The 17,388-nt window shown below is 37.7% G+C and overlaps 1 protein-coding gene across 1 annotated transcript; it reads right to left on the reverse strand.

Moving 5' to 3' along the window:
- Positions 1 to 398: 398 nt before the first annotated feature.
- LOC147760873 (uncharacterized) lies at positions 399 to 15,393 on the reverse strand. Its single transcript, XM_087018443.1, has 3 exons — positions 15,129 to 15,393; positions 1,871 to 1,961; positions 399 to 1,336 (listed from the first exon to the last, which is right to left on the reverse strand). Exons 2-3 carry the CDS (start codon positions 1,956 to 1,958, stop codon positions 1,050 to 1,052), a joined length of 375 nt encoding a protein of 124 aa, XP_086874569.1. The 5' UTR covers positions 1,959 to 1,961; positions 15,129 to 15,393; the 3' UTR covers positions 399 to 1,049.
- Positions 15,394 to 17,388: the final 1,995 nt, after the last annotated feature.

Consider the following 17,388-nt stretch of genomic DNA (forward strand, 5'->3'; position numbering starts at 1 on the left):
GTGTGATCATTTTGATAGTTGTGATGCAAAAAAAAAAAAAAAAAAAAAAAATGACACGCTCCCAAACACGCGCAAAATGGCACGCTCTCAAGCACGCGCGTAGGCCCTGTCGCACTCACAGACATTACACTCATGCTGGATTTGTCTTTAATATAAAAGGACAATGTTTATTTGTTGAGTACTGGAAGTTTATTTCCATTCGCTTACGACCAAAATGTGTATAGTATCACTTTTATAACAAACTGCATTTTGAAGTGTATTTCAACTTGTACAAATGTCATTTAAAGGCTCACTGTGCTCTGGGAACACAGAACGTTCACTGCTTTTTTTAACAGTATAAAAACTATAAATTGACGTCAACAATTGTTCTTTTGAAGTTTTAGAGAGAAAAGAGGAGATTTAGATGAGAAAATTCTTTTACTCTGTGTGTGTATGGGATACCCAAAGGAACAGCCTTACACGTGGATATTGAACAAAAATCACTTGGTCGCTTCAAAGGAAAAGTTATCAATCTTCTAAAATTTCATTTAATGCAGCTTTCGAAAATATCTTAGTGTTACTTTTCTACAAGGGACTTCAATGGGTAAGTCACCTAATGAACTTTTTTTTTGTAAATAAAGATGCATACTTATGTACATGTAAAAATGAGATAGATCTCTCAATAAATAGAAAATATGCCAGTGTACCTGATAAAATTGTTCTTTTATCTTATAAAGTGTCAATTTATATCTGTTACAAACGCGATGGTTGAAGGAGCTGTTTCTTGTCCTCTTTCCCGACCATCCTCAGCCACACTAGATTGTTTAAAATCCCCGTTAAGAGAGGGATCTGCAATTTTTAGGTATCCTCCCAAGATAAAAATTACAGATACAAAACACGCAGTTCTTATCTGTGCCTTAGGCATCTGAAGTAAGAGCAAATGACCCAAAAGCCTGTAGAACAAATGGCAAGCCAGAAGAAAAAATTGGATTTTTTAAATTAATTATTTTTTTCTTTAATTTCAAAAGGAACTACACTGCGAATATATTGGTTGGCGTCTTTTGCTATGTTCACTGACTACTTTCGTCTGATTTTTTTCCAAAATGGAATACGCGTTTTCCCCATCTGAGCATTGCCTTCTTGTCGTCGGGTGTATCAAGTTCACTGATTGGCTCCAGATCGTCTGACGTCATCTCCTCGTCCTCAGGGCCTCGTTTGCCGTACCGCCACATTCCGCGTTTTCCGTAGCGCCAAATTCCACGTTTTCCATAACGCCAAACGCCACGCTTCCCATACCGCCACATGCCTCGTTTTCCATACCTCCAGATTGGCCCCCTCTTGAAAGCCCCGATATCTTCTAAAAAGTAAACAAGAAAACAAGTCGTAATACACCGTGGCTTAATTCCTAATTTTAAATGTTTTTGAAGCCACGCAGGCATAATGATAGACTAAAGTAAATTTATGACATGTCAATACTTTCGTATTGACTTTTAAATAGACCGATTAATCATACACTGCGAACCAAATCTCTGTCTAAAAGAATAATGGGAAAAGGTGCAAAGGATACGAAATATTCATGTCATTTTAATTAGTTCAGCGTAATTAGATCAGTGCTCGACAGAAATCCGCAGATAACACTCAGTGAAGGCGGCCACAAATGACGATGTTTCAACACTGTGGTTACTGAACACAATCGGAACCATATGTCTTTAAAGTGTCTAAATAAAAACAGATATTGTAAATGTATCGATGCTCCCGCGTGTGTGTGTGTGTGTGTGTGTGTGTGTGTATGTGTGTGTGTCATAATAAACATCTAGGATTTGGCCATCCTCAAACTTCTTGTTACGGAAAGAATCAGTCTCTTGGAGTTTAAGTGTTTGAAGTGTCTTACCACTAATTTCTGCGTCTCCAAATACCGCTGCCGTTAGCACCACGGAACACAGGAAACAAGCCCACAGAAACAGTCGAGTCTGGTCCATTATCTGGAATGAGAGTAGACACTGTACTTCAAGGACGCTTTAACGCTATACGTGTGTGTGTGTGTGTGTGTGTGTGTGTGTGTGTGTGTGAGTGTGTGAGAGAGAGACGGAGAGGGAGACGGAGAGAGAGAGAGAGAGAGAGAGAGACGGAGAGAGAGACAGAAAGAAAAAGTGAGAGAGAGTGTGTCTTTTGTGTGTGTCCTAATACGATATATAAGGAAGTAGCACATGTTCACATTTTGTGTTTACCATAATGTTTTGGCCTGTCATTATTTGCGGTAAAGTCTAAACCGAAAGTCAAGCATATCACAACAACAATAACACCAAGAAATAAACACATTTTAATCAGGATATTTGAAAGGTTTGGAGTCGAATCATAACGATAACCTGTTTAGTGATCTTAATTTTCAGTTTATTTTGCATTGGTCTGTTCACAAATAAAAAGAAGTGCTTTAATCGTCAATTGTCTTACTGGAAACTTGAACATATTCTTCAGAAACCTCTTGGTCACATGACTAAATTGGACAAATCGTCTCAAAAATCATTAGGAAATGAAAGTTTTGCTTCATGCTTTAATATATTGAATCCATAGATCTGTACAGGTACCTGTCCAATTTATTGGGTCTTAACAAGGTCAGATGTTTCAATAATTGACTACTGGCAGTCCGCTCAGTGCCCGGACAACGCTTCATGCCAAGCCCTATAGATGGTACCCAACTGCGGAAGTTCAAACCGCGCTCCAGACAAAATGTTATCTTTTTCTCAAATCTCTACGAGGAAATTACTTCTAGATCGCAAACAAAGGAAATGGTCGGTTCATTTACTCCTTCTTGGTAACAACAGAGACATAAAACAATCCTGACGCGAGCTGCAGCACCAAGAATCCCCAATTTAATCAGAGATAAAAAATAGCTGTACGTAGCAATCAACCTACGTAGCTGTCGAAAAAATTTCCCCTACAATATTTCCGGCTTGACACTCGGACCGTGAACCAGAACGAAATTGAAGTTTTATCTGATGGTCGCTTTCTGAACCAGCTCCTAACCCCCTAACCCGTGAGCAGGTGCATTTTGTCTTATTCCAAGGTCGCATTGTCACCACTGAAGGTGAAGGACGTGCCGATAGCTTGATCGAAACTTGATCGTTACTTTGTGTCACATGTATTTTACTGCGCCGAGCAAGTTTACGTCCATTCATTCATTCATTCATTCATTCATAAAAGGTCGGTATAATGTTATATACTTCAATACTGCTAACCCACAGTGTATAACAGATCAGCTGACTTTTGACTTTTCGTCAGTTATTGGCTTTGTTGTGATAGTTAATACATTGTATGAGCATCATGACTTTTGCAAGTCAACAAGGCGTAATCCCAGCCTGTTTGAATATCTCTGTTTGTATACAACACTCCTTAGATGTTTCACCAAGTTGATATTTCAAAGAAGTTTTTTTTTAAAGTTGAAAACAAAGTATTTTTCAGAGGAAAGAATAGTGTCCATTCAGCATTTACACCTGCAAAGATCTTTGAACCTTGTGTTGCTGAAATCATGGTGCGTGCATCTAAAAGGATTGCATGTTAAATTTTTGGCAAAGAGTGAAGCCGTTTCATTTACAATAAGGTGGATAATTAAGTTTCCAATGCAATCTGCTTTGAAAATGTCTACGATTCCTATTTTAAATTTTGTGAATAGAAGGGGGAGGACAAATAATGGGTAACCATAGAAACTGCCGCAACATTATCACAACAATATTTTAGACACAAGGGCGTAACAATCTGAGTTTTTTAAACATTGACTTGTTTCTTATAATTTGGCTTTGGCTTATAGTTCTCAATGATCATTGAATGAAAACAAATCGGATACCAGAAATCTGTTTCTGTTATTTTTGAAGCACATATTTTGATGAGGAAATGCAACTGGCCCTTAATAAAGTCTACATTACATTGGTCTTGAGACCGCTTTTAGAACAGATTTTGGTCGACTCACAAATATGGACCAAACGAAAGGGCTACAATAATTAAAGGTTTTTATCACTGATGTAAGAATTTGACGTTTGACTTTGCACTTGGAGATCAATTTGACAACGGCTTATATTTTCTGAAGTTTACCGACATTATAAAGATCAATTTGGGATAATCAACAAAAGATTACGAAACCTCCCACGTGTTGGCTTTGTAATTACATAGACTTGCAGAGCGAATAAGAGTGTATAATTATAAACGAGTGTGGTTTACGATGCAGTGGATTAGGAATCGTAATTAAGCTGCAAAGGGAAACAACTAAGAGTTACGTTTTGTTCCAACATTCCTCACTAACAGATAATAAAACAAATCAAGTATTAAACGTCTGTCTCTGTGCTGTCTTATGGCACACATTTTACGAAGGTTATTGAGCTAAAATTCTTTTGAAACTGCCACTTAAGCGAAATGAGTCGGTTACAAAGAGCTCCTCCAGGAACAGAGATACTTACGTTACTGTTCCTCTAAGCGCTACCTACTGCATCTTAAGTGAAGCAAATACTAATCCTCTCGTAACGAGTATATGATCCAATTAACAGGCAATTATAAAAAGCTGATTAGGCTTCGTAATTACGCACTTCTCGATAATGTACTCACTCGATCACGTAATTCAGGACAACTGATAGGCGTTTCACCGATATTAAAGATGATACAAAAGATAAGAACACGTTAACCACGTAGTGATGTCAGATGTAAATTAGTTTATAAGTTGATCGTTTGGAAATCATATTTCGATCACAATCTTTCGCGATCGATTATTTTTTAGGCATTAAGGCGTATGCTCTCTAATCTACTCAAGGCTTATTCTTATTCAGTGCCATGGTCACAGAAAATTGTGCCTGTCATGCTGATACGCTGAAAATCACCTGCATAGTGAATTTTATTGAAAGGGAGATAGAATTAGGTGCTTCTTTGTCACTTCACCAAATGTGAGTTGATATACCGAGTAGAGTTACCAGAGGCCATGCTCGGCCTCGTCTTAAAGCATTTTTATAGCAATAAAGCTTTCAGGATACCACGATTTGCCCTAAATGCGTAAAAGTATAATTGGAGCCCTTTGGTTTTCAAATAGCAAAAGTGATCCTACTTTCCTAACCATACTTTAATAAAAAAAAAACATAAATACCATTTCGTCTTCGTAGAATTTAAAACATTGCAAAAATATTTTATAGCAGGAATTTTCACTCAGTACCTTTAGGTTTTAAGTTTAAGATATAAGCGTGATCTACTTGAGGGGGTGTCGTAATAAACGTCTTATATCTACAGTGAAATAAACTTCAAAAGGCTGCCATAAACAATAAACAGATAAACTAAAGGAATTCCTTAACAAATGATCCTTAAACAAAATACACGACGATAGGTGGAAGATATAGATATCTGGAACCCATGTTACATGCTACTTGAATAAAACGTATTTCCTTTCAACTGTTGTGGGTTTTCATCGAATTATTAACGTCATCTGTAAGATTGATAAGTTACACCGCCTTAATTACCTGCGCACAGTTCTGCTTTCATTTCAAATTATCTCCAAACTGAATATATATGAGCAATTTTGAACATTCCGCCCAATAAGGCAGATGGGTAAAATGGTTAAAGGTTTGCGTGAAGGGAAACTGCCTTGAAACAGTAACTGACTTGATTAATCGGTTTTATAGGTCTTTAAAGACAGTTTAACGAGTTAAAAGCCCAGAGGACGAAGCTATTTGAATAAAAGCTTAAGTTTATCACAAGTTTATTACATTCTCTTAAGTTTTATTTGTCTGTTGCTGCTAGAGAACGTTTAATTGGGTTCATCGGGTTGCCTAGAAAAGTGTACAATTTCATACGGTAAAGATAATCGCGAAAGGATTATGTAAAGCAGCTTTTCCGACGCTAATATGTTGATATTCTAATGCATCTTGAAACGTGTTTTTTTTTTCTCACAAGTTGCTCCAACTGAAACATATAATGCTCATGATGCCTCGAAGGAATATTTATAATGAGAAACAGAATATAAAGACTTGCTTAAATCACACTGATAGAGGATTTTTTTTTTTTTTTTTTTTTTTTTTTTTTTTTTTTTTTTTTTTTTTTACGAATGCGTATTTGTATTAAAGCGAAATTAGAATTGCACCTGTAGTCCAGAAAGAATCCATGGTATACATTTCTCTAATAGCAGGATCATTTAAGTAACATCCAAACTACTTCAGGCTTGGTACTTAAGTCTAAAAATGTCCGCCGGGATGATCGTTAATTGCCCTTTGTCTATCTACAACTAAAAACTCGGTATGTTCTTCAATATAACCCCCTCCCCTGTGATAGTCCAACTGTACATACACTGTTTGTCCCTTCATATTTCCACTGCGCCTATAGTTTGATAAGTGCGGTAATGTATCCATCCAGCACGCCATCAATCCAGTACTTCCGTCACATCAGTGAGTGACGGACAGACAAATCGTCTTTGATTGAGATATAATACCCGGCTCGGCAACTGTTTCGTAGTTCTCACCACAATCTCTAATGTGGGCAATTATGCCGTCCGGAAATATGCCCGTCTTTTATCTTAAAACTTCAGAAGATGTGCCATTTCTCTGACAAACGAGAAAATCTTTGATGACAGTTTCAATTATATGGGAAGGTTTAGAATAGTGTGCTCTGAGGGCTCCCGAGCACTAATAAGTTACTTATATTATAGTGACAACCACGATTAGTAGGAGCTTTCACACATTTATTCACCGACCGATTTTTTTGTAAAAATTTAAATTTATTATGTTTTTTCCGCAACGATCACGAACTAACTTGTTTTCGTTACATTGACTCTCGCGTGATAATAAGAACTTTCTATTCTCATTTGTCAGTCCATCATTCGATATTTCCTTATTAGGAATACTGTAAAAGCCTTGTTTTCTATTAGAAATTCTAAAGTATTACTTGAATTACATCACACTGCGATCATACCTAAACTCGGTTTGCATGTGCTATTCACGTACAATTTGAATATGAAATTTACCAATCAAATAAAACTATATGACGTTGACATTTTCTGCCTTATCTTAAAACGAAAACAAACTACACTTGTTGACTCTTAATGAAATGAAACTTACACTCAGTTACTCCCTAGCTTTTACTAATTTCATTCAATTTTACTTATTATTCGCAATTGGTGAAGGCATTAGCCAACAGTGACTGTTTTTGCCTGCCAGTTGTACGAAATTTCACTTAAAACTGAACAATAATTGGACTTGGAGTAGAGTGGAATTAGAAATAGTGACTAAAACGAGTGCGGTGTGACAACAAATAAAAACTGACATTATGATCCACTTATTTTTAATAGTAGTTTTCTCTTAAGTTCTATAGCACAACTGTACATGCTCGGATTCAGCGTGGTTTGGGAGTCAGATTTGTGTTGATTTTGAAGACGACTTTCTAGAGACACAGACCTCCACCCTTATTGCCAAAAAGTTAACCCCACCTTACGCTGATTCTCGCACGTTTTTCTAGTCTCGTACGACATCACACAGGACTGAGAGCCTCGTTTTGGGCTCTCACGGATATTTCCACTCGCCCCTTTGTCCATTAAAGCCCCCTTTACACTGGACGGCGTCCTTTCTGCGTCCAGCAGTTCGGCCCCATTTGAGAGTTAAAAAATTATAATACTTTACGGCCGACAACTGGCCGATCATTGAGCATTCATTCTGATACAAAATCGATGCTTGTGCCTCCTTATTAAGACCACAGCGATGCCAAATTTCATGGTCGCAGAAAGGACGCAGTCCAGTGTAAAGGGGGTATTACCACCACGAATAGAACAGCCACCCACCCATACTACACTCTCGCTATACAAAAATGTATACCCTTGCCCTGTCAAATCCTTAATATTTGCAGAACTGATGACATGCGACTAATGCCATGCAGGCAAATGCATAATCCTGGTTGATTTATACGATAATCGTTCTCTGACAGCTGTTTCGTATTGACTTATATCCTTCTGAACCAAGCACGGTGTCCATTAAGGTATGAAGCAAATGCTCCCCGAAGATAAGAGCCTTGGAGCAAGTTTCTAATATTACACTGGTAACCAGGTGAAATCGTTGGGCACTAGAATCTCTTAATCCTACATTTCTCAGCTGAATGAAATTTCACAAAAGATAATGAATTGGAGGGGGTTGAAACCGTTTCGAATGCAGTTCATTAAAGCTTCACCTCTGTGTTCTGTAAGAATCTTTGTGTGCAAATTATGTGAAATAGGTACGAGCGGTCAAGGAGTTTTAGCACTGACTATCAAAAGCCAGAACTGGTCCAATATATGAAAGTTTCTCGCCAGTGATATTTTTGTCACGTTATAGGTACCAGTAAAATCTCACACAGAACGTGAAACTGCTTTGCGACAACTTTCTAGAAAGCCTGAGTGTCATATACCGTACAATACAATGCAGCGTGGATTAGGAACACTACACCGGAGACGCAAATAAAGAAAGAGCCTAGTAATTAAATCGCGTTTCCCTGTTATTTCACACGTAAGCTCTGAGCCTGGCATTGCATCCGTTCCATTGAAAGTTATCCTGTTTCTCGAGGGGAGATAAACATATTTCATTAATCTGTTTGGGCATTGTTCCAGCTATGTGTTAAGGGAGTGCATGGGATCCAATAGACCGATAGGTCGATTACACGAACAATGGCTATATACTATCTAGCATTGAGTTTTAGCAATTTTCCTTACTATCACGAAACTGGATAATAACTTATTTGCAATTAGATGTAATTTGATCGTAGGTCAATCAACTTTTTTTCCATACTGCGTGCATTGTCTCTATTGCGTGCTGTCAGATTGGAAGCGTTGAGTTTCTCAATTCAAGAGCGAAATATGGACACTTTGCAATATAATAGTGCAACGCAGTAACATATCTTAGGTACTAAAGTCCTGAAGCCAGTAGATTGCATTCAACAAAGTAAACGTTTCATCCGATATGGCGTATTGGTATCAACCAATGCACAGTTCACACACACAAACGTGCTTTCACTGTTCATAAGGTCGGTGAAATTTGGTGGGAGAATTCACGCAAATTGGCCGTTTAAGTGCGCTCTGTCATAAGTTGTAGAGTGTAAAAGAAGTTAATACAAACAGAAACTAGAAAAGTACTCAGAAAAACAATAAATATTAACTAATAATTAAATATTGATTATTTAATGGGTCATCACCAAAATCTAATCATTTTTAAGTAAGCCTATCATGAACATTTTCAAATTCCATAACTTTTTAAGGTAAGCTGGTGACGAACAAACAGATAATCAGACAAACACAGGCGGAAGTAATTATTCATCTTGCGAGATACTTAGGATACCAATTTACCAGATTCCACACCTTCAATTTTCTTGCATTATCTAATTATGAAAATTAGACCCAATCTTGTAGCATAAGACATTTACTGGAACAAATAAAGAGGCCCTGTAAGGCATCTGACTGAAACGAGTCCGGGATTGGTGCATACGGAAGATAATGTAACAGTATTTTGTTTTTCTGTAGTAAGCAAGCAGATTGGAAATAGTAAATGAGTTATATTTGCTAATGACACCAATGAACAAAGGAGTGCACACAATTATAAATCATAAATAATGAACGAGTAATCGTGTGAACTATACTAAACGAATAAATGAACGAAGTTTATGAATTCCCTAGTTATAAAACACGGAATTGGTGGCGGAACACAGCGTCATAAACTTGCGTGCTAATTGAATTTCAAGGGCATTTTCCACACAGCCAACAGTAATGCAGCAAGAAATTTAGGGTTTCAAAGCCAATCATTGCCACTGCGCACGTAGAAGCCATTGAATCTTCTTTCAACATCACTTGGCTTCTCCTATCTCTAAGTGAGCAATAAAATCGTTTGATGCATTTCATCTGGCATAAAATACCTTGACTTGGCGACATGATAACTCTATTTCTCCATTAGCACCCTCTAATAGCTAGTAACAGTTTGTTTCAGCTTGAGTGCCCCGCTAACGTCACAGAAGATAGCCCGGTGCATTAAGCTGATCGTCTGCGCAATTTGGGCAATCGTCTGATCTATTTGGATGGATCGTACTTAAACCATTTGGCCCATTTGTCAAGGTCCCCAAAACATTTTCCATACCTTTCGGACAAATCTTTCCCATTCTTTTTTGTTAATGCAAAGTGATTTTTATAGTTAATTCAGGATGCAGTAATTGTCCCAGAGAGAAACCCAAACCGTTTGAAAAGATTTACTTCGATTCATGACTACAAATGGCACATACATCACCCCCACTGAATGCAGAGGCGGAGGGGGTGGCAGGGGTAGAGGCGGGGGGGGGGGGGGGGTGAACAGAACCTTCCATTAAAACGCTGAGGAAGTTTCAAGGCCATTAACTAAAGAGTGTCATTATTTGAATGAGTTAATCGAGTGCCTTACTGATATATCGATATCTGTTGAAAGCCAACGCCATAGATCCCGACGTAAGAGCGTTTATCTGGTTTGGGATGCACTAAATTGCGTCTTATCTTTGGGATAAAGACCGTGATGCTGTAAATTGTTTTTATATAAGTATATACTGGCTGAAAGATCCCGAAGACGCATAAAACTGGCTGAAGGATTAATGCGTGGAAATCAAATGCAGATGTCTTCCGATCATTGCCTCAATCAGGCAGTGCAGCTGGATGCAATCGGCAAATGAATGCCATTCCGGCACGTCTTGTATCTGGATGCATACGACTTATTTATTCGAGGCAAACACGTTCGGGAATTCAAACACCCATCTTTTGCATTCAATTGAGTCTGTAAAACTAACTCAGGTTTAAATAGAAAACAAAACGTAAAAACAAGGCAGATTAACAAAAAATATTCTTAACATTGCCCTTTACTTCCGTGAAAATACAATTAGATTGGTTCATTCTGTCAAGAAAGTTAAGCGGAGTTTTGACTGGAGGGGGGATAGCATTGTTCTGAGGCAATGCATTAAACTGTATTTTAATTGTATTCAATTTCTGTACAATCGATCCCACGGCATCCAGGACCTTCTCACTCCTCTTGGTAACGTTCAATGATATTAAAATGTCGCCCGAGAGCCATGAGATTTGAACCCTACTTCGTCCCGGAGCATTCCTCACAATTGTTCGTCTTCTTCCCTCAGACAAAATCTATGTTTTGTGCAATAAAGTGATGACAGCAATACGCCCCACAGGCTGTCAATATCGATACGTTTTAAGTTGGTTCTGACTTTTTGCTGCAATAAGACACAACCTTCTCTTTTAACATGGGCTGAAATAATTGATGAGCCATGCACGCTGTACTGTAGTTTGATCATGTATAATTATTGGTTTTAAGGAAAATTTTTATGAGAAAACTATACAAAACTACCTGACCTACGTGGTAAAAAGTACTTCTGACCGTTATTTAATTATATAAACTAAAGTATCCCTTCCTCCATGCTTGTATTCTCTGCGATCGACTCGTATTAAACGACTAACAAGGGACAGGATGGGAAAGGGTGAAAAGGATACTTGACACTCCGTCTTCACTTTGAGCCATGGCGTAAGCCCAGTAACAGTGCATTTCAGCCCGAAATTAAAGTACAGCAATCACGGCAGTCGAGAATCCGACATGAAAATTGATCAAGTTGTCAATTCCCACATTTAAACTGTCAGTTTCGCACTTTCTCAGATAAGTCCTCCACGATACGCAGACAGAAAATTGCATCCTCAGCTAACCAGACTGAAAGACTAAATGCTGTGCTTGGCACTACATCGCAGTGGTACTTGACTACTTGAGCGCTTCTATAAAAACTATTTTTATTTCTCTTCATCTCTGCGTCTGATCGAAAGCAGCGTTGGTAAATGTGATAAACTTTTTATCTTCAATAGACCAAAAAAAAAAAAAATACATATCCATCTTTTGCAATTATAAAAAAGAAATATTGCGACATGTTCCATTAACACCGCAAATTTTGCCTACCTAAACATAAAAAGAACATAGAAAAGAACACAAAAATAGAAAATATGGTCTCTAATTAACTGAAGGCCAACTGGACATTTTCGTGACAAAATGGTGGGGGCGCCACAAGGTATGGGTTATATGGCTTGCTGCTAATAATCCTCACACACAACCCTAGTGAAGACATTCTACCAGAAAGTGAAGGTGTCAGTTTGTGTAATATTCCGATAATTGAAATACCATAAAGTCGCAAAAACAAACAAACAAACAAACAAACAAACAGAATCAATCAAACATGATAGCTAGAAACATTGTAGCTATAGTGAAATGTATAAGTAATCATTGCATTTGCGTCCATATGTCACGTTTATTTTCTATTATCACATTCGAAATCAGTTCCAATTTAGCGCCAGGAAAGTAGATATTCGTTTGCTTCTGGTTCTCCTGGAACTTGGCTTGTTAAAAAAAACCTTATGGGATTCCATTTTCTTCTCTTTAAGCCATTTATTTATTCAAAAAAGCAATAATGACATGGAGTAAATCAGAAGGAAGTTGATTCGATTTTTTTTTTTCATTTTGGAAATCGCCTTTACCATTTTCGAAGGACATCTCTATCGCAAATAAAACTAAGAGCAATAATAGTAGACGGCTTCTGCAGCAATACATAGACAGTTTCATGCAGACGTTTATTGTTGATTTTTCTTTACAATTGGATAAGCCATACAGGTTTGTAATTAGCGTTACGAAAGGAGAAGGTCGCAGATAAAGTCAACAAACAAACACTGCGTGGCGAGACAGAGCTATAATTCTACTTTAAACAATACTCGTAATCTAATGGCCCTAAACAGGCGACAAACTAGTCTGTTCGTCATGCACATTATAAGTGTAATCAATATAAATTATTTCATTACAGTGCAATTAGAAGTAAAAATATCCTTCATATGCTTAATCTATGAAACAATCCGATTTTTATTCCAATAATGAGGAAAAAATTGCCTACTTCTATAAAACATGCATTTTGTTTTTTTGTACATATACCACGGCACAAGTAAGTTGTGTATGGATGATGTGCAATTAATGGAATAATCTGAAGGAATGGTCACCCCCATAGGCCTCATAGGGTATACTACCACGATATTTACTATATCGTTTTTTTTTAAAGATAAGTGTTCTGAATGATTTCTGGCACCAAAGCGACTGCATTATCTCTGAGCTTTTTTTTCACAATTCACAATGGCTGCCAATGATCGGAAACTTAAGTACTTCTTTACCTATGAACTGAAAACCAAGACCGAATTACATATTTTGGCTCAACTTACCATGACTGAATTAATCGTCGAAGGCGTTTGTAACATTCAGATGCTGGGCATTTATTTGGTTCCGTTCTCAGATTAGGCTATATTGCATTCACATGATTAAAAACATGCAAATCAATGCATATTTTAAAAGAGTAGGAACAAACGGACTACCAAGAACCCACAAATTTCTTTTGAGACTGTTTAATTGCGATTTGAAGTCTCAATTTAGACCGATTTTGGTAACTTTGTGGGGAGATGATTGGCAATCCATAATTGGTTTAACAGATAGCAGAATGCAGTTAATTTCCAAATCTTCTAAATGCTGTTTTACTGTATTCAGTCCTACTGTCTATTCTATTCTATTGTGCCCTGTTCGTACCGACGTGGTTCACTCTCATTCCAATATTGCACAATCCTACTCTGCCTATTTCTATACCAATACGGCAAACATTGACAAAACGATGACAGATGACAAGCATCAACCTAACACTCATGGAATATAAAATATCATTTTACTTGGAGATTTATCCTGATTCTTTGTGAATGTGTTAAAATGCAATTCTTTATAATAAGGACGCTCGTGGCATTTGTAATCAAGATGTATGCGCCAGCTAAAAAGTCAATTTGGGTGAGAAAAACACCAACTGCCTATGAGCAAGTCATTTCTCTACGAAAACTGCCGCAGGTTACAGAATAACACAAGTTCTGCCACATTTTACCGTCAACTTTGTGTCAAATACGTTAACTAAGTCGACTGAAATACAATTACATATCAGTTTTTGGCGTCAAAAAGACATTTCAATTACCACGCGTAAGCGAAATCAAGACTGAATGCCTAACCCAACCCTTATATATACATGACTTTATTTGAGCGCTGACGGTTCATTATCGCTTGAAGGTACATCATCGGCTAGTACTTGGTCTATTCATGTCTGTTCTGTTATATTCTAGTCGACTCTTCATTATTTAGCTCTAATCTAGTCTAGCCTACTCTACTCTAGTGCAAACAAGTCTAGTTTTTCTGATCCGTTCCGTCAAATTTTGGTCCTGGCTACTTCATTAAATCTCGTAACGTACTTTTTGTCTGTTCTGTTACAATTGCATTACAACCGGTATTTTTTTCCATTTCATTATGGTTCCCTTTTAAGAAAGGTTTGAAAAAGTCAATTCCAGGAAACGTCTATATCACTCAAGTTAACTGACAAGTGCATTCATCAGACTTCAAGCATAAACTTCTACAGTCCTTGGTGTTAGGCGTTATTGGAGCAGAGTCGTCTCAAGCATCCATCAACCGATTCCAAGAAATACGCACTTATGCCTCCAATACCTTTTTGTTTTACCAATGATTTCATTTTAAGAAACGTTTTATCGCTTTAAGGAACTGGCAGCTCTAAAAGTATAATATAATCATCTTTTTTTACTTTACACCTGTCATTTAATCTATTATTATTATAACAAGCCAGTTGGTCTTTGCCAACGCAACCTGATTTACTGTTGATGCTCAAAATTTCTTCTGGCTTTTTTAGGGAAAATATAGAAATCAATGCGGCGCTTCCTTAGGTCATTTTCTTCATTCGTATCAAATTATTCTATACTGCCTAGGGTTAAAATTTATCATCAGCTAGAATCGTAATAATCTTTTTATCTTTTAAGAGAAAAGAAAACGTTTGACTTCCCCGCAAGCGTATATGCGCCAATAATACTATGATATATCTTTCCTTGAAGAACCCTTCATTCGAAATACCACTCGTTGATGCCCTTTCTTACATTTAAAGCTAGAATAGAATTTACTTCAAACCGGCGCTAAAAAAACGCCTTTGAAAAATTTCACGGTAAGAACACTGTGCTTTAAAGATTTTTTGCTTTTATGGACTAAATACACTTCATTGTTCCTGCGTTTGAGCAATCACTAAAAGCATATACTACTTACTTTTTATCCTCGAATCCAGTTAGTAGAAAGACTTCAGATTCTATAAGGTTTCTTCTTTTAAATGACGGAACGTAAGCGCAGTAACGAATATATTTTCACGCGGCTCTGTAGTGTCCTCTGATTGGCTCTTGTTGTCGTCTGCTGTTTTAGTATTGAAAACTAATAGTATGCCGAACAGTTTTGATGCGTCTCAACTCATAGAAAAGAGAATTGTAAATACTGAGAGTTCCCAGGTCGATGCAGCAAAGTGGGCGACGGTTGGAAGTCGCTGCCTTTTAAAGCTAGAGCTCTGTCGCTGACGCAATTGGATGCATGGAGAACTATCGATTCTTTGCTCACATCACAGCGCGTGCCTTTTGTATTCGCCGGAGAGTCAGTTTACCTTTTGTTATTTCGTCATGATTCACCTGAAACACGATATAGGACCTTCTTGCATTACTCTAAATTAGTTTAACAAGGCTGTGATTACCCTACTCTTTGCAGCTTAAATCTGCTTAACAAAGATCTGTGTTGAAAACAACTGTGTGTCTTTAGTGGCCTTAGTTCAGCAATGTTGCACACAACAGGTGTTATTGTTCGAAAGACTTGTTGTCTGCTCGAAAAGTGGCATCCTGGTATTTTTATCTTTACAAATTGACACAGACTTAGCATTCTATTAGATATAGTCTTTAAGACATACAGGGACTTTGGATAAATTAAAGGAATCCTTTAAACCATCCACTTATCTCTCTCTATTTTTTTTTGGGGGGGGGGGGGGGGGTTGCATTTAGGTGTAAGACGTGAACGAAAACGACCAAGGTTAATAGAGCTTGACTGTGACGTTTTTAGTACAGACAAAACGCGTCAAAATGATAATCAGTAAATTAATTTCCGGTCTACGAAATGTGTCATAGGTTAGTTGATGAACGGCAAAGAGTCATGACAGTTTTCATCTGATTGGGGGTTTAGATACGGGGGCGGTGCCAAAGATCTGGGAGGGACACGCCCATCCCCCCTCTTTTTGCCCATCTCACCATTTTGGATAAAGATATTTTCTCCAAATGTGATTTACCACTTGGTGCTTTTAGCAGTATTTCTGTGGGTGATTTTCTTTCGAAATAGTGAGATGTTGTGTGGAAATGTATTTGTTGATGTGACAAAATAAGTTCAAGTACTTAAAAAACCCATGCTTGCTGCACTATACTGATGTCATGTAGGTATGTACGCATTGTCTTGGGCGTCAAGGCAAAGTTGCGGAATTTTCTATTAATTGTCTTCAAACTATTGTTATTGTTAGTAATAATGGCATAATGACTGTAATGGCTGTATTTGTGTTTTAATTGTCCATGCATGTGTTAGGGGAATAAAGTTTAATTAAAACAGACGAACCCAGCAAGGAATTTCATCAGATGTTACAAGAAAATATCCTTCCAACGACAACTAAAATCAGACTTACTACAAATCCCAAATTTCAACGTCTTACATGTTGTTTTCGGGAAGAATATGTCACTTTGTATTTGAGAAGTACGTGTAAAGACTAAAGTGATCATGAAGTCAGATAATTTAAGCACGTTCCCGTCTTTGTAAGCAGGTAGGTCAATAGGCTAACACCAGCGTCAAATGGAATCACTTTTCTAGCCGTAAACAGGTACTTCTATGGCTTTGGCATGTGTTAGGCAACCAGAAACTACCATGGCCCTGAAAATGGCCCAAGAAGTCCACCGGCCCAGGTTACTACTTCACTTTGTCCTGAGACCTCATCGCCCACTGGCGTAATAACACACCTGCTTGGAATCTATCTGTTTTGATACTAATAGAATAATGCTTTTTATGGCTCTCTTTAAGTAGCGATCCCTGTACGTAGCAAGCATCGTTTTCCTGCTCAGTGATTCCACAGTAGTGTCTCGTATGGTGCTTCTTCCACGAGCTCTACATCAACAGAGTGATACAGGACACTCGCTCGTACGACACAGGTTTTGTTTTAACCTACAAACCAGCTATCAAACTATACACTTTTTTGACACATAACTTTTCCATGGTGGAATCAAAAATATTTGGCGGAATTCTTGCAAGTCAGATCTAAGTCGATTAAATAAAACAGTAATTAGTGATCGAGGGGGAGACAGTGATGTGCCGCGATCCGTGCAGTATTTGCTGCACTCTGGCTTGACCGCACCGCGCCAGAGTAAAGAAACAGATTTCGATAAGTGACGGTCTTTTTACCTCCGCCAAGGAGGTTATGTTTTAACCCTTGTTTGTCTGTTTGTCTGTCTGTCATCAA

Source organism: Lingula anatina, chromosome 7 (genome assembly GCF_051362555.1).
Source record: "Lingula anatina isolate TDL-2025a chromosome 7, LinAna3.0, whole genome shotgun sequence".
NCBI classification, from domain to species: domain Eukaryota; kingdom Metazoa; phylum Brachiopoda; class Lingulata; order Lingulida; family Lingulidae; genus Lingula; species Lingula anatina.

Bases quoted from the DNA above. Each gene is read 5' to 3' on its own strand.
- LOC147760873 (XM_087018443.1), bottom strand. From the start codon at position 1,958: ATGGACCAGACTCGACTGTTTCTGTGGGCTTGTTTCCTGTGTTCCGTG. The intron at 1,337-1,870 runs GTAAGACACTTC...TTTACTTTTTAG, and splicing joins TGGAGACGCAGAAATTAGTG to AAGATATCGGGGCTTTCAAG.